Below are 25,074 nucleotides of genomic sequence, written 5' to 3' on the forward strand. Positions count from 1 at the left end.
TTGTTAGGGAGGTTTTAAGTTATGAACCATTTTTTTTAATGGATGTAGAATTATTCAGATTTTTAACTTCCTCTCATGTTAGTTTTGTTAATTTAGTCTATCAACTGAAGTTGTCCATTTTATCTAAGTTGTCTAATTTGTTGCATAAGCTGTTTATAACATTTCCTATCATTTTATTGTCTTCAAGATCTATAGTAATACCTCCTTCCTACTTCCCAATATTGGTAATTAGCATTTTTCTTTTTCTTGAGTAATCTAGCTAAAGGTATATAATAAAGCTAAGCATCTACCTACCTTATGACCCAGTAGTTTCACTTCTGGGTATTTACTGAAGAGAGATGAAAACACATATCCATAAAAATACTTATATAAGAATGTTCGTAACAGTTTTATTCATTTTAGCCCTAAGCTGAAAACAACTTAATTGCTGATCACCCATAGAGAGAATAAGAAAATTTTTGTATGTTTTACAGTAAAATACTACTCAGTAATAAAAAGAAATGAGTAACTGATATGTACAACAGTATGAATGAATCTGACAGTACGGTGAGTGAAAAGAAGCCCTACAGAAAAGAATTCAATGTCTAGTTCCATTTATACAAAGTTCTAGAACAGACCAAACCAAATTATGGTGGTAGAAATCAGAACAGTGGTTGCTTGGGAAAGGATTGACTGGGAAGGGGCAGGAGACAACTTTCTGGGGTTATGGAATGTTTTATATTTTGATAGAGATGTGGGTTACATGAGTGTCTGCATTTATAAAACTCTTTGAACTGTACATTTCATTGTATGTAAAATATATCTTAACTTAGTTGTACAACAATGTGAATGTACAATGTGAATGTACTTAGTGCCACTGAACTTTACACTTAAAAATGGTTAAAATGGTAGATTTTATGTTATGTATGTTTTACAATTTAAAAAATATAAGTGGGTGGATGTGAAGGTTCTAAATGGGCAAACATTTAAAGTGTTTATTCCCCCCATAAGCGTGTACTGTTGTATTATTCTTTCTTTATTTTCCATTTATATGCTACTGTAAGAATGCAATTTAGAAAATGATGAGAAAGTGCCAAGTGTGAGAAATAATGTTACATTTATGTATTCTACAAATATTTATCAGGCATCCACAGTGTGTATAGTTCTTCAGTATGTGTGGTAGGTAATTAAGATGAACCAAACAAGAATCTCCTTCAGAGAGCTCACAGTGTACTAAGCTTTGGCTTAAAATATGCAAAAAAATTGATTTCGCAAAAATAAAGAGCTTTTTTCCACCTACTGTATATCCTTCAGTAGGCTACTGTAGACTCTTAAAGTTCTAAGAAATTGAACTTAAAACTCCTTGCCATGGGGGGAAAGCCTGTCACATGTGGTGTTTCTCTTCTTGGCCTTGCTGTAGCTTGCATAGGTAGGGGAGGGGCTTACCTTTTGTGCAGTTTCCATACAGCCTGGAGTGATGCTGGAGTGTCACCGATAATGTTCATGTGAGTGCACAGGGTGGTGCCTGGCCTAGAGCATTAGTAGATCTAGAGCCTCCACCAAAATAGGTTTAGGGCAGAGTCCAACAAACAAGGTCAGAACTCTTGACATTCAGGTAGTAATTATCCAAGCAATCCTCTTGGCCTACTGCTTATGACTACTGAAATTGAAACGGTCAGTGGTAGTCTGAAAGTGAGGAAGACCAAAGCCAAAACGTCAGGGCCATGGAAATTCTGTACATTAGATGGTTTATGTGCCCACAGGGTTATTGAGAATTAAGTGTGGTAATGGAATTGCACCACTTTTATTGGTTCTGTGAGGACAAGCACTTGGACTACCAGTCATACTCTACTTGGTGTACTTGAATGCTGAGTAAACATTAGTAACTTATTGAATAGTGCATAGCATCTCAACTGCCATGTAAATTCTGTGAATGTAGAACATTGTTGGGGTTGGTGGTGGTGGTGGTGATGATATTGTTGAGAAAGTGACTAACACCACTTTTCTAACTTGCTAATATCCACCTACCTAATGTCTCATCTCTTCATTCTGCTTCTCTGTTTGGATCTAATTACAATCAATGCAGTTGCCTGTGTCTCCTCTGAGCAGTTAATGATGGTTTCTCTTAGTGGAATGATCATATCTAGTGCTCACATGGTGCCTAGGTGGGGTTGTAGGCACCACATCTAGATGAAAACAGATGCCATGGGGCAACTGGGGAAGTCAGCTGTATGATTCCAACTATAGGACATTCTGGAAAAGGCAAAACTATGGATGCAGTAAGAAAAAAAGATAAGTGGTTGTCAGGGATTAGAGGGGAGGGAGAGATGAAGAAGCGGAGCACAAAGATTTTTTTAGGGCAGTGAAAATACTCTGTATGATACTGTAATGGTAGATACATGTTATCATAAATTTGTCCAAAACCATAGAATATACAACCAAGAGAGAACCCTAATGTAAACTGTGGACTTTGGGTGATAACTGTGTCAGTGTAGGTTTGTCAGTTATAACAAATGTATCACTCTAGGGAGGGATGTTGATAATAGGGGAGGCTCTGCATATGTGGGGGCAGGGATATACGGGAAATTTCTGTACCTTCTGCTCAATTTTGCTCTGAACCTAAAACTGCTCTAAAAAAATAATGTCTAAAAAAAAAGAGAAACCGTTAAAGATTTGTGACACTTGAATATGAATTGATTTTAAAATTCCATTTTTCAAAATCTAGGGTAGGGTTTGTATTATATTGCTAATATTATGACATGTTTGCTGAACAGAACAGTTTGTAAATCCTAAGCAGACTTTCTGTAACCATGTGTTGAATTTCCAGCTGTGTTGAATCAGCCTTTGATCCCTCTTAAGAAGATAAATGCAATATCTGCAGTTTCTAATGGTAGGGGTGGAGGAGAGACTTTCAGATGAAATCTTAAAAGCCAAGTCTCTGTCCAGATAAGAAATTAAAGACCCTGCGGAAGGCAGTTGTTTCATTGTCCTTCCCGCTTCCCCCACTCCAAATTTGTAGGCTTCATTTACTCCCCACCCTCCAACTCCAAAAGGAACAAATGAGATGCTATTGTTAAATGCAGTGTGCAGGATTAGATTTGTTTCCTTCCAATAGAATCACTTTCCTTAATCAGCACTCTTATAAATGGTACACCTGCCTAATTAGAACGAGTTCTAGACTGCAGGATACCATGTGAGCATTTCAATTAGATCCACACAATTGATAACTGTTATGGCTGATATTCTTAGAGTCTTTCCTTCTCTTCTTATTCCATTGTGGCTAAGTTTTTATTATTCTGTACTTCTGAATCAGCCTTTGATTATGGGAATTTCCCAGTATGTAGTCATTGATATTGTTATTGTTTCTAAATGATTCTTTAAATGGAAAAAGAAGTAATGTATTTATAGATATGTGTAGGGATGCTTTTAAATATTTTTATTTTATTAGATTTAATTTATTTGTTGTCACTCAAAGTACAGAGAATCCTCTTCACTGTGACAAGGAGGCAAAATACGGCAGTCATATTCAAGATCTCCATACATTAGCAATAATAAATCCTTTTGCCCAGTGTAATACAGAAACTCAGTCCAGAGCCAGTGGGGATGATGTAGTCCTCCCTCACAGAACCAATTACCCACAGAGAAGTATAATGAGCAGGAGAGGTGATACTATAGAAATCTATATGGCAAGAGTAAAATTATGGTAAAATTGTTGCCTGTGAAAAGTCTTATATCTCCAATTATCTTCTGGAAAAAATTATTTAGGCATCTAGTCAGGTTAAAATTCATGACAGAATTGCAAGAATAGCCTTAGAATAAAACAAAAGGGTACATAGGTGTAGAAAAAATGATGATAGACGCGTCGTAACAAAGTTCTGCTGCAGACCAAAGGATGTGCTATGAGGGCAAGCTGGTCACCAAACCTTCTTGCAGAGGAATGGCTGCACTGATCACAGTTATAGCACATACCTTTGGGAAGAAGACATCGCTCTTGAAAAATAAGACAATTTAGATTATCACAGGGAGTTTCTACTTTTAAAGTTAGTATATTTCCGAAGACCACATCTTAAGCAGATAGCTATAAAGGAAAACCCTGAGTGTGCATGATCTATATATCCTAATTAAGAGTGGGCCTGATCTGTTCAGACAGACATCAGTTGAATAAGGTAGGTTAAGTGGCAAGAAATGAAGTCCCGCTCTTTAATAGATAAATGTCAAGTAGAGGGCTAAAGTGGCCAAAAAAAAAAGTTAGCATGTTACCCTAAAAACAACACGAACAGCTTTCAACCTCTGTCCTGGCGCTATCAATTGTGAAGTTTGTAGAAAATAATTCATGACTAATCATAAAGCACCAGCGTTTGTAAAATATTTTCTTTTTAAAATAAGTTGAACAGATTCATGCTCTTATTATAATTTTGTTACCTGCTGCAATGTATTCATTCTCCTTGACTTCTTTTTTTTTCTTTCTTTTTTTTACTTGTATTGTTTCTTGAGAGGGAAAAAAGGGAGCAGGGTCACAGTTAGGTACTGGCAACTGGGTGTGGCCCCAAATTTATTTTAAACACAATCCATAGTGACTACTACTGAGCAATCCCTGATAGTTAATACTTAGGGTAGTGGCAAGATAATTTTCCTTCTAGCTATTTTTAAATTTTGGTTCTCTCTTGTCAGATTATAGCCACAGAAGTGCATTTATGCCCAAATGTGTCATTCATTATAAATGGTCGGAGTAGACAAAAGCCTTCAGGTTAGATAGTAATGGAACCCACCTTGCCATCAGTGGTTGCTTCACAGGTCATATTGTAGCCATTAAGGATATACATTAAGACAAAGAACAGTAGTCAGTGTTTGGGGACCTGTTGAACTGGAGGAACCGGTTCCTAACCTGAAAGCAGTTCGACCATTTGTTCATTCATTTATTCAAAAATGTACTTGGAGGCTGGAGCTACAGCAATGAACAGAGTCTCTGCCCTCCCGATGGAGCTTTTATAGTTTAGTAAGTGAAATAAAATAGACAAATGATACGTAATATGTCAGATAATGATGAGTGTAGAGCGGAAAAATAAAACAAGGCCTGGAGGATCCAGAGGTGCTGGTGAAGGGCAATTTCAGAGAGAATGGTCAGGGATAGCCTCTCTGATAAGGCGGAATACTGAATCAAGCTCCAAATGAAATGAAGGACCGACCATGGGAAAAGTGGAAGAGCAAAGGGCTTGGAGTCAGCAGGCTGGGGTCCCTCTGTCTACCTGTAAAATGGAGACAGCAAGAGCCGCCAGACCTGTCTCACAGGATTGGTGTTTGGCACAAGTGAGACATTTGAGAAAAGCATTTTGGTAAACAGCGAAGCATTACCTAAACTTCAAATTTCAGTGCCAAACAAAACAAGGGTGCAAATTAAAGAGATAGGTACAAAAGAGTCTTAAAACAGCCCTTTCATGCAACTTGTTTTGCAGTTACTGAATTGAGTTGTCTGAGGTAAAGTGTAGAGAACTTTCTCCAAAGATGAACTTTTTCATACTTGAGTGTGAAGGATTTATGTTCATCTTTCTTCACTTTTATGGTGTTATTCATTTAAGGTTTTATGTTTGTTTGTGCTTTTCTTCCTTTGACATCTTTTTCTTTTCTTTTACTTTGAGCTTTCCTTTTATTAATTCAGCTACAGGCCTCTTGGCTCCCACTTGAGGCGTTTTCTACCCTGTTCCTGTACTCCCTGATTAATTCATTAAAAAAAAAACTTCTAAGATTAATATTTATAATGGGGGCTCACAGAATCAAAGTCTTTTATAGAGTAATTCTAAACTCCACAGCAGTTCATTTGTGCTTATGTTTATTAAGGACTTGAAGTTGTTTGTTTGCTCTTTTTGTTTTTATAGCCAAAGTGAATTTTGCAATAATTGTAACAATGTTTGAATAGAACTTTATAGTTACAAAGTACTTCACACACTCACTCACATTTGAACTTTAGCAGCACTAGTGCTAGAAAATGTGGACGCTATAGTGCCCTTTGACAAATGAGGAAACCTGAGGCTCACAGAACAAAATTTAACTCCAGGTCTTCCCATGATACAAGCACAAGTACATGAATGAAAAATGCTGAATTGTTTTCAACACTTGGAATTACTAAAATGATATGTTTTGTAAGTAGATTCGAGAAGTTGCAGATGACTCAAGAAGATGACTCCATGGGGGATTATGGAAAGAGAGGGCTATATCCCTGACTGTTGTGAATGGAGACCATGGGGAGAAAACCCTGTTTTATGTCATTGTCAGAAAGAGGATGTGAGCCCTGAGAACGCCTGGCTCTGATCAAGTACATGAGCTTTCATTTATTTTTGTCCGGTTACTTAGACTAACAAGACTATCACATGAAGTTGTTTCCTTCAGGGCAGAAACAAAAGTAACCGTAAGCAAATATAAAATTTCTCAAAAACGCACTGTCATGGATTTAAAGAATGTTTGCTCAGAAAAGGCTATTTTATTTTGAAGTCGAGGGTCCTGAAAACTCTTAAAATGTCTTTTTAAGTATAATAGAATCAATAAAAAATTAGAGCTGGGAAGAGCTTTAGCGATTATCCAGCCTTGGAACCATTAAAATATTTGATCTGGAAAGGACCTTTGAAGAATCCCGGATCCCCGACTTGTACACAGCTCCTTTCTTTGTCCACTGTGGCATCCTCACCATCCTGATGGGGCCCATCCGGCCTCTCCATGGTTTCTTCTGATTACGGCGGCCTTCAGCTGCCTCAAGAAGAATCCATTCCATGAAGACTATATGATTCCACTTACCTGAGGTACCTAGAGGAGTCAAATTCATGGAGACAGAAAGTATTAAGGTGGTATCCTGGGGCTGGGGCGAGGAGGAAGTGGGAAGTTAGTATTTAATGAGGACAGAGCATCAGTTTGGGAAGATGGATGGTGATGCTGGTTGTACAACAATGTGATTATACTTAAGATCACTGAACTGTATACTTAAAAGTGGTTGAGCCTGGTAAATTTTATGTTATGTATATTTTGTCACAATTTAAAAAATAAATAAAGGAAGCAGGAAAAAAATAATCCATTCTATTGCTGGACAGCTCTGTTGGAAAGTTTAACCTCCTCTGCAGTAACCCCTATTGGTCGAAGTTTTATACTCTGGAACCATGGAGGACAAATCTAACCCTTCCAGGACCTGCATGAAGACACCCAGCTTATCCCCTCCCAGCAGTCTCTTCAAGGCTAACTAGCCCCAGTTCCTTCAGGTCCCTCATCCTATTTTGTTTTGTTTTACAATTTATTTGTATCATGATCAAGGTAAGGACTATACCTTGTGATTGGCTGATAAGCCTTGCTTGCTCACTCTGTCTCCCTTTTAATTTATTTGTTGAAGAAACTGGGTCATTTGTCCTCAAGAGTTTTGGTACTTGCATCCCCCTGCTGTATAGATTGACATGTTCCTCTGTCCTCTATATTTCCTGTGAATTGGCAATTGGTTTGAGATGTTTTATTTTATAAATGCTTATAATCCAACTGTATAATAATTCATTCTAGATCTTTTTTGGGAGTGGAGAGGATACTATTTTTCCCCCTCAGCTTTTTGGAAAATTGCAAACATCCAGAAAAATGGAAGAATAATATAATGAACACCCATGTACCCTTTACATGGGTTCACTAACCATTTACATTTTGCCACATTTGCTTTCTCTCTCCCTCTCTGTGCACACACATACAAATACACATAGGTTTTCCCCCCTGCATCATTTGAGCTTAAGTTATTGACATCGTAGCACTTTACTACAAAATGTTTCAGCAAATAACTCCTAAGAACAAGGACATTCTCCTATTTAATCACAATTATATTGACTCAAGAAATTTATGCTGTATCTAGTTTATGTATTGTCTACTATTTAGTGCATATTTCCATAATTATCCAAATAATGTCCTTTATAGGGTATTTTTTTTTTTTTTAAGTCAGAATCCAAGCAAGAGTCACAAATTGTGTTTAGTTTTCATACCAGGTTAGTTTCCTAAATTGATGATTCTTCCCTTTTTTGGGTCTTACATGACTTGACGGTTTTTTTGAAGAGTCCAGGCCAGTAGTTTTACAGAATGCCCCTAAATTGGGGTTTGCCTGATTGTTTCCTTATGATTAGATTCAGGGTAAATGTTTCCAGCAAGAATACTGCATAGGCATTGCTTGAGTCCTTCAGTGCAATGTTCAGTTGCATGATGTCTCCTTGTCCCATGTTGATGATAGGTTTGGTCACTTGGTTAAGGAAGTGTCTGCCAGATTTCTCCACTGTAAGGTTACCTTTTCCCCATTGTAATTAATAAATAATCTATAGCATATTAATGGTTGCTTTTTAAATAGTTTTGAAAACATATGCCATTAGTCATGGAAGAAATTGGATGGAAGAGATAGTGAGCACATTAGTAAAGAGTTATTGCTGCTGATGGAAAGATCATTTTCAACATTTATTTTCCTGAGAGAAGCGAGAAGAGGAAGGGAGGTGGTACAGGTGAGAAATGGGCTTTAGTGAAGACAGACTTGTGTTTAAATGCCAGGTCCACAGCTGAACCTGTGTAACTTTAGAAAAGTCACCTAACTTCTCAGATCCTCAATTTCCTTCCTAAAATGGGTATAATAATATACATTCCTGACAGGATTGTTAAGGTGATTAGATGAGATACAGTGTATGAGCGGCCTCTCACCTAGCAGCTCCCCTAGGACGGTTACATGGGAAATGTGGAGGAGGTACTTCCTGAGCAGTTTGCAGAGTTTAAACCTATTCATGAGTGTTAATTCTCTGAAATATGCAGGCACGTTGATGAGAAGATGTGATCAACAAGTTAGGAGCCTTTGTGAAATTTCAAAGAAAAGAAATTAAGAATTGGGAATGTTTGGTTCTGTTTTCAGACTCTTAATATGATCTGTCAGTAGTGGATGTGTAGAATCGAGTTGCCATTTATTCAGACCTCTTTCTGACAGCAATCCATTTTAATCTAGTACCAGGGATTATTTTTTGAAACAATTTACATGTAGTCTGATTGAGAATAGTGAATCATAATAATTCTGTGACCCATTTACATGCATTACTGTAAAAGTTTCATTTCATACAAGTGACAAATTTTTAAAGTTAATTAGACTCAGCTATACTGAGGTTAGTACAAAGTGCTTTGAATTATCAATAATTCAGCAGGGCAGACATTTCTGTATAATGCAGTGGTTTTATAGAGTATTGTGAGATAGTTATCCCTAAAATAAATGGATGTGAGCGTACATCAGCATGGAGGGGTTCACTTGAATGTGGCGTGAAGTGATAGCATCTATGCTTTCCATTATTGGGAAGAGTGTGGGACATCAGTCTTTCTGGCCATGAACTACTAGCAACCTTTGTCCTTTGTGTTACCTTTAGTTAAAAATGAAAAATGAGCTGAATGCTGGCTGATGGCCATGTCTTTCTTACAATAAAAATTCGTCTGGGAAAGAAAAATGGGATCGCAGATTTGGATTTGTTTCATTGCATGAATGATATGTGACATTTTGTAAATTATTTATCACTGCAAGGTGGCAGCAATGGCTTGAGCATTGTTATATCAAATGAAAGCAAGAATCCCATTAGTACGGGGACTGGGTTTTAGCTAGAATCTGTCAGGGGAATGTTGTCACTTTAAAACCAGATTGTTCCTTTAATTGCTATTTAAAGGAACAAAAGTGTTCCCAAGGTACTGCAGTTGAGCAGTTGCAAATAATAACTATGCATCCATAATTATGCAGTGCTGATTATCTGGCACTTAAAAAATTGTGGCTGGAGTTGGTGACCAATTTGTTGTAGCTTGTCTTTTTTGGTTTTTCTAATACACAGTGTTTTATACTCTGCTTTTTAACTGGGGCTACAAAAATACATTTGCAAAGCTACCTCAGAAAGTAAAGCCGGTGCATATTAACAAATTAAAACAAAAATAAGGACAAGATAACGAACACTTATATTGTAAGATGAAATTAACAGTCATATTGAACAATTTTGCAAATGCTTGGTCATAAGACAAGTTTTGTTTTTTGATGACATGTTGTCAGAGTGAGCCAAGATATTTGTTGGAATTATAACCATTTTAAATACTATCTTAGAGATGAGGGTTTTTTTTTTTCATTTATTCAGTTGGCAAGTATATTTTGAGTGCCTACTGTGCTTCAGACATTGTATTAGGCATTTGGGATGGAGTAGCTGAACAAATGAAGTTTATTCTATGCTGATATATATTTAGAAAGTAAGACATAACATAATCTTCTTTTTCATTTACATTAGAGAAACATTTGTGATTATGCTACGTTTTCTTGCCCTGAATTTTTGATATGTGAGATTCAAATAGAAATACATTATAGTTACATTCAGATGGCTAGCAGACAACATGTGTGAAGGCTTGGAATATGCAATAAAATTTTAGTTTTCATACAGTTTTGGCTGTTCAAAATAATTTGATCAGATCTATAGGCACAGTCATCTATTCACATGGATAGGAATACTAGCATTGCTAGTATACTCCATAAACAACAATGGAGACACTAAAATGTATGCAGATTTATATACATCATTAAAAGCAGTTTCCTTAGTGAGAGTTAAAGGGTGCTAGGGGGTTAGACAAATGTTTTGTTGTTCCTTCTATTAAAGTGGAAATGTCAGAGATTGAGAGTTTATCTCCTTTGTGTGGCATGGTGTGGTTTACTTTTGAAGACATGCCAGAGACATGCCTTGTTAATGGTCTTTTGATCTTTTCAAGTGCTCCTATAGAATTTTAAAGTTCTTGCTTAGCTCTAACTCTGTTATTATGTCACCTAAAAACATACCAAGATTTTATGTCAAATATTTAATAGATGAAAAGTAGTAACCTGCACTAAAACATTTAATAAAGCTTAAACAATCTGACCTAACTAGATGATATCATAGATTATAATATTGAATAGATGAATCAATTTAGGCAAATAGATTATGGGAACGATTGAGATTTCAAATGAATCCTTGATAATGTTCATTTCAGGAAGGTTTTATAATATATAAAGGTCTTAGATTTTATTGGTTAAATAAAAATTACTTCTGAATTTTAGATATTATACTTATACATTAGGTAATACTTTAGTATCAAATAACTTAAGAGCTTTTTTATTAGCAGAAAATATTGATTTGAATACCTTTTTAGCATGTTTTTTTGTTAGATATGTAAGAAGATTTTGACTTTAATGTTTTGTTTTAAATTTTGAAATGGAAAACTAACTTTTTTTTCATTTTAATTCTGTCATAGCCCCGTGCTGATCCCATTCCAATATGTAGCTTCTGTTTGGGGACTAAAGAATCAAATCGTGAAAAGAAACCAGAAGAACTCCTCTCTTGTGCAGATTGTGGCAGTAGTGGTAAGTTGGTATTTTTTGTATGTATGTACAATGACTCCCCTTTATAACTACATGCTGTTTATCTCTTTACCAATCTGTATTTGTTATTTAAAGCAATTATGTAGTAATGGCATAGGTTTTAAGTTTAAAAAGTAAGTGCAGGTAGAGGGGGGAAAATAGTGCCAGTATATTAGTACTGACGTAAAGATATTACATATGTTGATATAATGCTATGTATTAAAATTTATAATTAAGCTTTGATTTCATACCAGCATTGATCATTCATTGTGGAGTATTCTGCATTGCAGGTTAAATTCAGTGTAGAGAATTCTGAGTTTTCAAGGTGGATACAACTAGAATGACTTGTTTTCTATAACCTGAAGTCTCAATTTGAGATACTTGATTTGGAATATGTAGTGTTTCAGGTCATGACACCTACTGGTGAAATATAGTATTACAGCCCAGCTCTGTGTGACTTCAAATGAAAGGGACAGTATTCTGGAAACTGCAGTGATAGAATCAAAAAATCATCAGGCATGAAAGAAATTCAAATTGCCTAGAATAAGATAGGAAAAGAATAATCTAGGCAGAAGGTGATGTTGAAATTAAGGAATTGCTGGGTAGGGATACTAGACTGTTGCCAAATGGCCATACCCAAAATGCTTTCAAGGTAGCTGTCACCTCTGCCTTTTTCTCAATATAAGATTTTAAGACCATAGTCTAGTTTTATAATGGAGCTTAAAAGTCAAATTATGCTTATATTAAGAGAATTTGTCTTACCAAGCCAGTCTTCCTTCTCGGTAAACAGGTGATAGTTGCCTAGGTGAGACAAATATATATGGTTATATATATGTGTGTATGTATACACACACACATATACACATACTTAGATACACACATATAACACAAATATATATATCAACAGATTAAGTGACGGTTATTGGATTTTTAAAAATTAATGTGTTAATTTTTAAAATTTTCTTCTCCTAGACTACTGAAACTTTTATCCCCCACATGTTATTTTAAAATTCATGACCAAGTAGTTCTCTCGTTATAAATATCTTTAGAAACAACAACAAACCTGCAAAATACCCTGACGGCTTCATTTAGGATGTCAGTATAGTATAGTGGTTAAGAGCAAACTTGAGAGCCAGCCATAGCCCAGCTCCTCTACCTTGAGTTACTTGTTTAACCATTCTGAGCCTGAGTTTCCTCATTAGAAAATTAGATGATGGTAGCACCTACCTCTTGGGTTTTGTGGGAGTTAAATGAGAGAATGCAAGTAAGTAGCCTAACACAGGGGCTGCCAGAAGTATGGTAAGTGAACTGTAAATGTCAGCCATTGTTACTATTTGGCATGTTTGATATTGTTGTCCTTGATTGCTGTGAGTAATTTAAAATCTTATCACCATGTGTGACAGCTGCTTGATGGTTGGGTAGAAGAAATATTTCACACTGAGGAATGACAGTGTTGTGTAATGCTTCTTCCTTCTCCTATGAAGTTTTAACTTGATAGGCCCTATGTGGTTCTGCAGCCTTCAGGACCTGACTAGGAGAGGAGAGCCTTGGAAATAAGACATTGTAAACTCTGCTTGAGAAATGCATTCTGACAGTCTTTTTGATAGGCTTCACCGATTCATTAAAATTCTTTTACCTGCCCATGGTATCATGGATAGTGACAAAAGGGCATGGAAGCATTATCTGTGTGTTCAGTTTAATAAATTTCAACCATACAATCTCCCTGTTTTATCCTGGTGAGGTAGTGCCTCACTCATCAGTTCTGACTCTGTAGTTATCTTTTGGGTTTTCTCACGAGGCCCATTCTGAATGAATTATTCTTTTCTTTAACTGCCTGATCAGTGTAGTGGTGTTCACTTGTCTAGGGTTTGCCCTTTGTGATTTTTAAGGTGGTACTTTAAAAACACCCTTCATTGTTTTATTTCTTGAGTATCTATTTGTCTGAGCGCCTAGACAGATTAATTAACGCACTTAATGTGGGAAGAAAAGTTCCCTTCCTATATTTTCTTACCTCTGGTGATACACTTGCCTGAGTTGATAAAGAATTCATGATCATTATCTTTTAGATCATAACTTCATGGCCTCCTTCACAGGGTATAAAGGTGTAATTCTAACAGGCAGATCTTAGATTTTCTGATGTAATCATCTCCCTCCGTCTTTCCAGATTGAAGACCTGCCAAAGGAGAGGTTTCATCTCCTTTATACTTTGAGGTCACTGAAATTCTTTTCCTCTGAAGTTTCTTATTTCCTCAGGGTGTGTAGGTGTAGTGTTATATTTTCTCTTTTCAAAAACAGTCTCTTGTTTTCTCTTTTAACAAATGGAGAAGAATGGATTGAGGATAGTGTCTAGAAGGGTTACATAGCTAGAGTCATTTTGTGAGCCAGTCTTTCCCCCTCCCTTCAGGTAGAAAGAGCCAGAGGCTTTGGAGTCAAGGTATGGGTCATGGCAGAAATTCAAGCCCTGGGGTCAGAGTGCTTCTCTGGACTCAGCAAAGGGATCTGGCTCTAGTGTTGAGGTTCACTTAATCTTCTCTTGAGTGTACTGTGCCATTCTGGATTTAACTAATATTTAAGTCATTAGGAACCCATTCTTCCTAACTCAGGGAGATGCACTATAGATGTTTACTTCATCTGGTAGATCAGATGAGTGGACTTTTTTATTTGCTAGTCATTAAATAGAAGAATCAAAATAAAATATGATTCTTCTTAGAGAGCTTGGAGGATTCTTATAGTCATAAAGCTCTGTTGTGACACCTTGGTAATTATAGGGAAAAAAGAATAAAAAAGGCCGGCATGGCTCAACAATCCCCTCTAATAATGGTGGAAGCCCCATTGTCATGGTCCAGTCCAGTTTCTCAAGGGGGAATTACAGAGTAGTTGGTACCCTTAGTCGGCCTTATGGAAATGGCCGCTCTCTCACACACGGAAGAGTCCATTGGTTCTAGGATTGAATCAAGACTTTGTAATGATTAGAGGAATTCTTAATGTAAGATGTTTATGTGAAAAAAATACCCATAGCAGTATAAAATCAAAAAAAGAAAATGTAGATAGATGGCAGCCCATAAGGAGGATCATTCTTAAATGTGTTTCCCATATGTGCCTGTTGCTTTTTGGTCAGCCTCTATCTGAAGTACCATTTGTATGATGTCACATTTAGACTCTGCTTAGATTTCAGAGATGTGAGTAATAAATGTTTCCTTCTGCTTAGATCATAAAGTAAAAGCCAATTAGAAATTTCTCTATTTTTAAGATGGCTCAGGGTTGCAAATGGGCAATATTTTCTTTAACTGTGTTTTTCCTGCTAAAAATTCTTTTGAAAATCAAGTTTGCAGGTAGTAAAATGTGAGGTGAGGTGCGTGATGCAAGGAGCCCCAAATGTGGTGTTCCAATTCTCTTCTGCTTGCTGGAGGTTTAGCTGCAGTTTTCCATATCTGTAAAATGCAGAGGGTGACGTCTGCAGCCTGCGTCCCCAGGATTGTTGTAAGGATCCAATGAGATAATGATATGAAGATTATTAGTAACTATAAAACATTACATAAATGTGGAAGATTATTCTAAACACTAATGTGAATATGAGAATCATCAGATAGTCTTCAGGTCTATCGAAATGTTGGGACTAGGAACGGATTTTACTTGACTTTCATGGATCAGCCTACTTTGAAATTAACACTGTTACATTCTCTTTGCCTCATTAAGACCAAATTATGTTTAATTAGCTTCACATAAGTATTAGATATTATACCAAATGAAATTTTGTGTCTGCTGCTTAGATTGCTGGGTGGTTAAATCTTACTTACAGATGACTTGTGTGCATGTGTGTTTTCAAATTAGCAAATCTAAGATAAGTGCACAGTTCAAAATTACAGCATCATTCTAAGTGGAAGCTCATTGAAACTGGAGACAGAGAAAAACTGCTGTGATGCAGTTGGGAGAGGAAGAAAAATCACCTTTGTATAGTAAAGGGAGCAAGAGCTGTGAGGTCGAATATCAGTCTGCACTCAGGAGACTTGAAGTCTCTCTGGGTTTGTCTTTATTTGTGTGTTAACCCTGAGCAAACTTGGCCTGCCTTCTGCTTCCAGAGTGAGCTAGTAGGTGCATTATATGGATACATAGGTATACAAAAAGGATCGCTAGTTTCTTAAGATCACTGTGAGAAAACCCAGGGATTGGTTGGTTAGTCGTCCGGTTTTGCACTGAGTAGACAGATTGAATAATTAGGTTGAGAAGGAGACCCCTGACTAGAAAGAAACCTAAAGATGTACTCCAAAGAGGAATAGATAGGGATGGAGGAGGAAGGATTGATGAGCCCCACCCTCCACAAGCCCAAAGCTGGATTGACCATCCAAGTGGAGAAACAGGAAGCAGAAACCTTGCTTTGGCCTGTTATTTCACTAAAATTGTGCTTGTCGGGATTAAAAGTGACCTCCATGTAGCAAAATCTAAAGGTCACTTTTCAGTCTTCATCAGAAGCTAATGGACATCTTTCAGTCCACATCAGATACTCCTCTCAGCCATATTTGACCTAAGGATCTTTTTCCTTGAAATGTTCTCTTGCTTTGACTTCTGTGGTATTGTGTTCTCTGTGTTTTCTCTCTACCACTTCCTTCCACATCTTTTGTTAGCTCCTGGGCCTCTCTTCATCCCTTCAGTGTTTCTTCAGGCCTCTGTCCTTGGCCCTGTGTTTGTTCCTTTGCTTCAGGTCTTCTCCTGAGCGCCACACCTCGGGTGTAAATGCCTCCAAAACTTCTCCACTTGGACACCCCATAGGCTCCCCAGAGTTAATATCCAAAACAGCTTATCAAGCTTGCACTGCTGCCTACACCCCAAAACAACCACCACAACAGTAACAACAGAAATCTCAGCAAACAAACAAGGTCTAGCTTCTCCTCAGGGATTTCTTATTTCAGCAAATGGCACCCACCGGCTCGCAGGTGTGCTGTGACTGTGAATGAGCATGGGTGCCATTCGTACTCATTCAGTTCCACAAACCATCCTCTGTCCTTTTCTCTCACACCAAGGAATCACCAAAAATACATTGATTCTGTGTCCTAATAAATATCCTACATCCTCAGTATATCCACACCCCCACCAAACCCAGTCAGTCTGCTATTATAGTAACCTAAATCTCATCTTGACCCTCTTTCCCCTCACCGGTTTTCCATACTGCAGCCTAAGTTACTTTTTTAAATTATAAAACTAATCACAGATTTGTTTTTTATTTTTTATTTTTTTTTTGGTGAGGAAGATTGGCCCTGAGCTAACATCCATGCCAGTCTTCCTCTATTTTGTATATGGGATGCCACCACAGCATGGCCTGATGAGTGGTGTGTAGGTCTGTGCCCGGATCCAAACCTGTGAACCCTGAGCCCCCAGAGCAGAGCACACAAACCCAACCACTATGCCACCAGGCTGGCCCCTAAATCACAGAATTTTTTTTAGTGGCTACCAATTACCCTTAAGAAATCCATTCTTTAATATAGCCTAGAAAACTTTCCTGGATTGGGCTCCTCTTAACTCCATTCCACATCACCATCCCTTTCGTATTCTGCACACTAGTCACATTGAACCTTTTTCCACTCCTTAAATGTACCATGTTGTTCTCTCCCTCTGCACATGCTAACTTCTCCTGTCCTGCCCCTCCTCTCGTCCCATCTAACCTCATTCATCCTTCGGGTCTCTTCTTTAGGAAGGTCTTCCTTTAACCTCCTGCTAGATTCTTCCATATCTCTGAGCCACCCCATTGTCATGCGTTAATTTAATTCTTGTTTAATGTCTATTTCTCCTTTTAGACTATATGATCTGAATTGTCTGTCTTTTTCCTCACTGGTCTAAGATGGACTGGTGGTTGGTTAGATAGCTAGTCCGAGGGACCCACTGCCTGAGTCCTTATTAATGTTTTTCATTGCTGCTGTAACAAGTTACCACAAAGTTGTTGACAGAATTCAGTTCCTTGTGTTTGTAGGAGTGAGATCCCCATTTTCTTGCTTTCTCTCTGGTGAGGGCCGTTCCCTGCTTCTAGAGGCCACCCATATTCCTTGGCTTGTGGGACCCCCCCTTCTTCCATCTTCAAAGCTAGCAAAGCTGGCTGGAGTCCTTCTCCTGCTTTGCATCTCTCCTCTTCCTCCTTTCATCTCATCTTACTAACCTAGCTGGAAAAGGTTCTCTGCTTTTAAGTACTTGTGATTAGATAGGGTCTACCCAGATAATCCAGGATAATCTCCCCATCTCAAAGCCTGTACCCTTAGTCACATCTACAAAGTCCCTTTTGCCATGGCAGGCAATATATTTACAGGTTACAGGGGTTATAGCAGAGACCTCTTTGGGGGCGTTATTCTGTCTGCTACAGAGCCTATGCCTTTTTTCTACCACAGTACTTCCTCCAAAAATCATTTCTACTCATTTGTGGTCTCATCGGTATTTGTTTAATTTTAAACAGTATCCCTTTAGTTTTACTAGATAAAACTGTTATAAGCTCCTAGTGCTTAATGTGTGTTTGTAGTAAGAATGAATGAGTGAATGAATACGTATTATGCTCTCAAATATGATAAATTGCAAACCACAAAAATAAAACAAATCCAGAAAGACAAACCATTAAGAATATTGTCAGCAGAGAGAACCCGAATTTTCGAGGGAATTTGTGAGTTTATGGAATGGCTAAATGGGAGGTAAGGAATTACATTATCAGTAGCACTGTTGTCCTTTATCTAATTACTATAGATTGTGAGGAGTATACCAAGACTCAGTTAGTCTTTTGTGTTAATTTAAAGTTGGTCATGAGAAAATACAATGGAAATGTTTCTTCATCCCTCAGCATCCTTTACAAAATCATAGAAATTCAGAGCTGGAAGGCATCTATGGCCAATTCTCTTGAGCTAAATAAAGGTCCGATTGCTGCCTAAAGGAAAGATAGGCTGGAGATTTTAAAATTTGACAGGGTAGCTTAAATGGTACTAGTTGAGATATAATATTGCTTAAAGTGAGAGAAAGCAAAAAGAGGTAGAGTATTCCTCACTCTTGATTGAAAGTGGCTGAAATCCATTAATCTTCAAAATGTATAATTACTAAAAAGTATTTTTCAAAGCATACCTGTGAGAATAAATAGTGAGCTATAATATGATGTGAATTACCCTTAGTTACTGAATATTAAGCTACAGAGTACAAAAGCAGATTTTAATGTAGAGAAAAATTTAGTGCATGAAATTGAGGTCATATGTGCTAGTGATGTATGACTTACAGGAAGTAGTAAAAAGGCTGAAAAAAAGAGAAGTAAATGGTATACTTTTAAACTGATGGGACCCATTTTAAGGGTGGAATTTAAATTGCTGTTCTTTAAAACTTGAATTTTTATCCCCCTCACCATATAAGGGGGAAAGTACTCCCTGATCAAGGTAAGACCTCTCCCCTCCCCCTTCAGAGTATACTTCTCAAAGTCGACAAGCAAGCTGTCTTTGTTTGCTGTTCCTGAGCAGAAAGAGGTGATTGATATCATTTTTATATATTTAACTCCCCCACCCCTGGGCATTCATTTGAGTGAGAGAAGCCCTTGTAAAAGAATGGTGTGGTAGGTTAAATGCCTGGGTGTCTCTTCTGCCTGAGGTCGCAATCCTATGACAACATTTTATTTGCTCAACATCTTAAATACAGATGTTGAGTTGTTGTTTTTTTTTTTAACTCAGGAATAGTGCGCTTTTATTAACAGCATTGATGATTGATTTTGAATGTTTTTACTTCAAAAAGCCCAATCTCTTGGTGGGTGGAATTTTATGAAGCACCTGTTAAGCTTTAGGGAGGAGGACCTTTTTGGCAGCAACCCAAAATACATATTTAAACAATGAGCCTGCCAAAGTCAGGAAATTATAAAACAGTTTTGAAATTGCAGAATCTGCTTTTCTTTATTACCCTTCAGGTTTCTTTTGCAGCTTGGTTATAAGTTCTTTCACATGGGATTTGCTAATGTTCTTACTATTTTAAAACCAGATTTAGAAAAATAAAATCAAGTTTGGAGATCTCAGGTTTATGTGATAAAAAACCATCAGATTTTAAACTGAACTGCCTTTCAAAGAGTCTAGGCTTGCACTCCCCAAGCCTTTTGGAGGAATCTATTACTCACTGCGGCCTGGCTGGCTTCCTTGAATGACGTAGCCCCTCAGGGCCTCCAGATTTGCTCTGTGAAGTGAGAGCTGCTAGATGAAAAGTGTACCCGAAACAGTGTGGAAAAGCTAAATACTCAGAAAAATTGGGGAAGCCTGCCGAGGGTGTGCTTTTTGACGTATTCTATTGACCTGGATCTTTCAACTTCTGACCTCTCAAATTCACTGTTTCTGCTCTTACTTCCAGAATTTAAATTCAGGGATTTGGGGGCAAGATAGCAATAGTATCTTCTTTGTATATCCCAGCAATGGGATATTCTTTGTATACTCTTGTTTTGTTTTGTTTTGTTATAGCATTTGTAGTTATATTATGTTAAGCAGCCCCAGTTTTTTATTTAGCTAACTGTTGTTTGAAGTTTTATGATTTCATCACACACAGAGAGCAGGAATTGTTTGCACTTCAGCACTCCACTCAGTCTGGCAGACCAGAACACTTTGGGTAAATGGTGGTTGATGAAGATGGCGAGGGCAGAAGCTTTAACAGAAGACACAGGAGAACATGATCTGAGCATACGTTATCTTCAAGTTCTCCAAGACTTGTGATTGGAATTGGTATAAATTTTCCAAATTTCTCTTAGGGAAAACATTTGTACAGTCACTGCAGTACATACCGGGAAAGAAAAGGCAGAAAGGAAAGTATACCATGGATTCTCTGATCTTTTTGTATTTTCAAGTTGTTAAGTTTCTTTGGCTGACATTGCTATCGACTAAGTCTTAGGGAAAGGAAGTTTAAAAAATCTCAGTCACGGGGCTGGCCCCTTGGCCAAATGGTTAAGTTCGCGCACTCCGCTGCAGGCGGCCCAGTGTTTCGTTGGTTCGAATCCTGGGCGTGGACATGGCACTGCTCATCAAACCACGCTGAGGCAGCGTCCCACATGCCACAACTAGAGGAACCCACAACGAAGAATACACAACTATGTACCAGGGGGCTTTGGGGAGAAAAAGGAAAAAATAAAATCTTAAAAAAAAAAAATCTCAGGCACCATTCCCATAAAGCAATTTGCTTTTTATTCTTATAGGACACCCATCCTGTTTGAAATTTTGTCCTGAATTAACAACAAATGTAAAGGCCTTAAGATGGCAGTGCATCGAATGCAAGACCTGCAGTGCATGTAGAATCCAAGGCAAAAATGCAGTGAGTATGACTCTCAATAGTCCATCTCCAGGTAAATTGTTAGTTTTCAGTGTTAAAGTTTTTCTTTTTTGTGGACTGTGGCTATTTTCTTTTTAAAGTTTTAAATACACAAATGTCAGATTTCAACAGGGATGGCGGTGCTCCTTCATTACATTTTATTACTATTAATCGGATAACATAAGAATTGTGGCATTTTACAGTTGATTTCAGTCTCAATTAGTCTCTAATATGCTGTATTACAGGATAATATGCTTTTTTGTGACTCCTGTGATAGAGGATTCCATATGGAGTGCTGTGACCCCCCACTTTCCAGAATGCCAAAAGGTGAACTTTTAAACCGTATTAAAAATGTGTTTTATTACATACTCATTAGCCTTGTCATGATGTCTGACAGCTCAGAGGTATACAGGTTCCTGAGGCATTTTTTCATCCCTCCCACCTTCCTTATACTTTTGGGTTTGGCACAGGTTGTAAACAGAGGAGTGTAAAAGCATTTAGTTTGAGGGTAATGTGTGTAATAAAGACTGATTTAGACACAGGGATAAAAAAGACCATTCCTCTCCAAAAAGCACTCCCCTATTAGAATAAGTTTAGATTAGGTAGGTCAAAAGTTTAGAATACTCTCCATATTCTTCAGTACTGTGTTCAGAGGTAGGAAATTACCTATTTTTGATGATGGTGATAATGATGACTCCAAAGTCCTACAACAGGAGCCATCACCATTTTCTTGGCCATTAGTTGACATTTTGTACATGAGCATCTGAATTGTCTTATGGCTATATCCATAGAGAATAAGAATTTTCGTTTCTATTGTGTAAGTAAGCCTAGCTCAGTCTCCTTTTTCTCATTTTATAATCTATTAAACATTAAAAATTACTTTGCCTTATTACAAAATTTATATATTTACATTGTGAAAGATTTAGAAAATAGAGATTGACAAGAAGGAATGAAAAGAACAATCAATTAGAAATCCCTTCTCTGCCTCCACACATCCTTTTGAAAAGAAATGGAACATTCTATACATGTTTTTGTAATCTTATGTTTTTCCCCTCTTAGCAATAGATTCTAGCATTCCCACATCATTAAATATTCTCCTAAACATAGTTTTTAATAACTGTGTAGTATATAGAACTCTATAGTGTATAGAGTGGGGGTTACAAACCTGGTGACTATGGGACACAGATATGCTTTGTTGGTACAAGATTGTATATATTTTAAAGACTTCTCTAAATGTATTATAGAAGAGCTGGTACAGTATTTTAAAAATTTTGAATTTGAGTCCTTATGTAGAGTATGTGTGCTCCAATTTGCCCCAATCTTGCTACTCTCCATTGTCTTAAATCCCAGCTTGATCCAGTCACGTATATTGTACCTGGGTGCTTCCTGAATGTATTTGATTTTTGCAACGCCGTGTATAAAAAATCATAACTTATTTAACTAATCCTCTATGGTGGATATTACAAATGTTTCCAATTTTTTCCATACATAATTATTGCCTTAAGATAAATTCCTAGGGAGGAATTGCTGGATCAGAGGCTGTACAGGAAAGGTTGTATCAGTTTTCAGACCCACCACCAGTGTATGAAAATACCTGTTTCCAAGTATTATGACCAACATTGACTGTTACTATATTTCATTGTCTGACACACTTTTTTTTTTACACTTAACGTCTTTGAAATCAGATGCATCTGAGTCAATAGTGTCTTAGATTAATCAAATGGTGTTTTTATTTTAAATTTTTACCAATTTGATAATAGAGAAAAGATTGATAATTTTTTTCTTTAAGCAGTGAGATTGATCATTTTTTGTGGTTGATTATTGGCTGTTTGTATATCATCTTTGTAAAGTGCCTGTTTTTATCCATTAATCATTTTTCTATTGAGGTTTTCACCTTTTTCTTACTGATTTGCAGAAGTTCTTTATATTTTTATGTAGTCAAATCCATGAATCTTTTTCTTTATGGCTTCAGTCTTAAATGTCAGTCATGCTTAGCCTATATAAATATCCACATATTTTTCTTGGTACTTGTAACATTTAATTTTGTCATATTATAATATTCGTCTGCCTAGAATTTATTTTCATAAAGAATAGGAAATAATTCTTTTCCTTCCAGATAGATAGCTATTTGTTCTATCACCACTTACTGAATCATTTCATCTTTTCCCTACTGATTTGAAATAAGACCTTTTTGAATGCTGAATTTTTTCTGTAGGCTTCAGTTGCTCTGGTCTTTCAATTCTCATCCATTGACCTATTTTCCTATGCGAGATGTATAGTTTTAATTATTGTAGTTCCATTGTACTTAAAATTTTGCAGTTTTAATTTAAAAATTATATTTTATACAGATAATTTTTTTAGTGTGGAAATTTCCAGATATGACAAAACACATTTTTTTTTTCAGAAGTTCCAAAAACTGATTGACTTGAAAATATCTTCCTCAAATCAAAAGATATACAATCTCTGACAGGATTGGGTTTTCATGTGTGTTTATGTGGTGGAGGGAGGCTTGGTAACATGTTGGGAAAAGCCTTATGGAGGGGTTCTGAGATACGGGCAGCCCTCTGCTCTCACTCCCTTGACCCAGGGGCTATTGACCGTTACTGATGGCTTCTGGAGGAGAATAACAAGGGGAATAATCCTCCTTCTGCAGTAAAGTTCTGCATACAGGCATCCTTGGGCAGCTTATTACAGCTGCAGTTTATATTTAATATCTCTCCTAAAATGAAACATTAAAATATTTTTCTCATATATATATTAATTCAGGGATGTGGATTTGCCAAGTCTGCAGACCAAAGAAAAAGGGAAGAAAACTACTTCATGAGAAAGCTGCACAAATAAAACGACGATATGCAAAACCCATTGGACGACCGAAAAATAAATTAAAGCAACGATTGTTGTAGGTTGAGATCTTATCAAAAGAAATCTTTTATGTTGTGCTTTAAAATATAGGTGATTGTAACCCCCTTAGATTCCATTAACCGTTTAGTATCATTTTTACAAACTCAAGGGATGAGGAATATTTTTCCTATTAGCATAAGCTGTGGAAATTTTTTGAAAATAAAATTTTTAATTACAGTTGGCATTTTGGGGTCTTCTGTTGGCAGTATCTGTGATGCCAAATGACATTTTTCAAGCAGTAGGATGGAAGCGGAATGTCAGAATTGGAAACAGTCATTCAGCCTATTTTATTACTGGCTGAACATTACAAGCGCTTAATTGTATAAGTATTTTTATGGGAATTTTAAAACAAGAGAGGGATTGGTCCATGTCTATAATGAATCTCTTTTGTTGCTCCAGATAACATTTTAGAAAGATACTTCTCTTTTCTGATGCTAATTTAGTTAGTATTACAGCTTTTTAAGATACCTTTTATGAAATAGGAGCTTCTGAGAAAACTGCAAATGACTGTCCTCATGTTTGTCCCCAAAGAGTTAGGACCGTTTGGTATGTGCACATGTGTGCAGACAGACATACAAAATACTCTACAGTGGCCTGCAGATATACTATGATAACCCCATTTCCACTAGACTGTTGCCGTATAGTGGCCATTAAAGCCGAGTAGAACATTTAGCAGGAGTTACTTGGCAAAGCAGAGAAAAGAAAAGAAGTGAAATGGGTGTATTTTTTTAACCTGCGTAGAGTATAGATTTGACTATCAACCTTAAATCAGGTGTTTACAGATAAAATCAGTGGCCTTGCATATCTCAAGCAGTTCTATCAATAAGACCATTGCCCATGTCTTTAGGCTTAGTGAAAGGGTCATTGTCGTGTAGAAATGAGGTGCTCCACACACACTGCGCACACACCGTGAACAAACAGCGGGTGTCTTGCTCACTTGCTTAGTCTTTTCCCCCTAATTTTGTCTGAAGCAATTCACTGTATTACCTGCTCTCAGGTAAACAGTAACCTCCTGCACCTTTATCTCTCAAAGGAGAAACAGAAGATGCGTGCTCCCTTCTAGAGTTTTCTGTGAAAATCCTTTAACTGGTGGCATTTTTAAGTGGAATTTTTGTTAATTTCTGGAGGCAAACATGAAACACACTTATGAATAAAATCTTTCATGTTAGCATCATTTGAAGTAGAAATTGTATGTTTTTGCATTCGTTCTGTGTAAGCATTGTTCTCAAAATGGGACTGTATCCTCAGGGCCCAATTAAAAGAACCAAATTAGGATATAAACTTTCTAAACAAAGGACACAGCTGAAAATTGCATCTGGCACCAATCCTAACTTTTTGTTTGTCCAAAATTGTCCTTTGAGCTTAGGAATTTTTAAGACAGTCTAGGGAGTTTTCCTTTTTACATGCTTTATAAGCTTATTATCCTTTCTGGGCAATCGATTCCAGATACAGTCCAAATGCAGCATTCTAATGTGAAACATTGTAGCCTGAATGAGTTGTTTATTGGTAACTCTCACTGTGACACTAGA

The 25,074-nt window shown here is 37.0% G+C and overlaps 1 protein-coding gene across 12 annotated transcripts in view; it reads left to right on the forward strand.

Moving 5' to 3' along the window:
• KAT6B (lysine acetyltransferase 6B) overlaps window positions 1–25,074 on the forward strand; it is a 191,785-nt gene that overhangs the window by 117,909 nt on the left and 48,802 nt on the right. For all 12 annotated transcript variants that reach the window (XM_070566431.1, XM_070566463.1, XM_070566473.1 and 9 more), the window contains 4 exons: window positions 11,257–11,365; window positions 20,532–20,647; window positions 20,890–20,971; window positions 23,411–23,543. In XM_070566431.1, the coding sequence (XP_070422532.1) occupies window positions 11,257–11,365; window positions 20,532–20,647; window positions 20,890–20,971; window positions 23,411–23,543 (440 nt within the window). The remainder of the gene's footprint in view (window positions 1–11,256; window positions 11,366–20,531; window positions 20,648–20,889; window positions 20,972–23,410; window positions 23,544–25,074) is intronic.

The sequence above is a fragment of the Equus przewalskii genome, chromosome 1 (assembly GCF_037783145.1).
Source record: "Equus przewalskii isolate Varuska chromosome 1, EquPr2, whole genome shotgun sequence".
Taxonomy (NCBI): domain Eukaryota; kingdom Metazoa; phylum Chordata; class Mammalia; order Perissodactyla; family Equidae; genus Equus; species Equus przewalskii.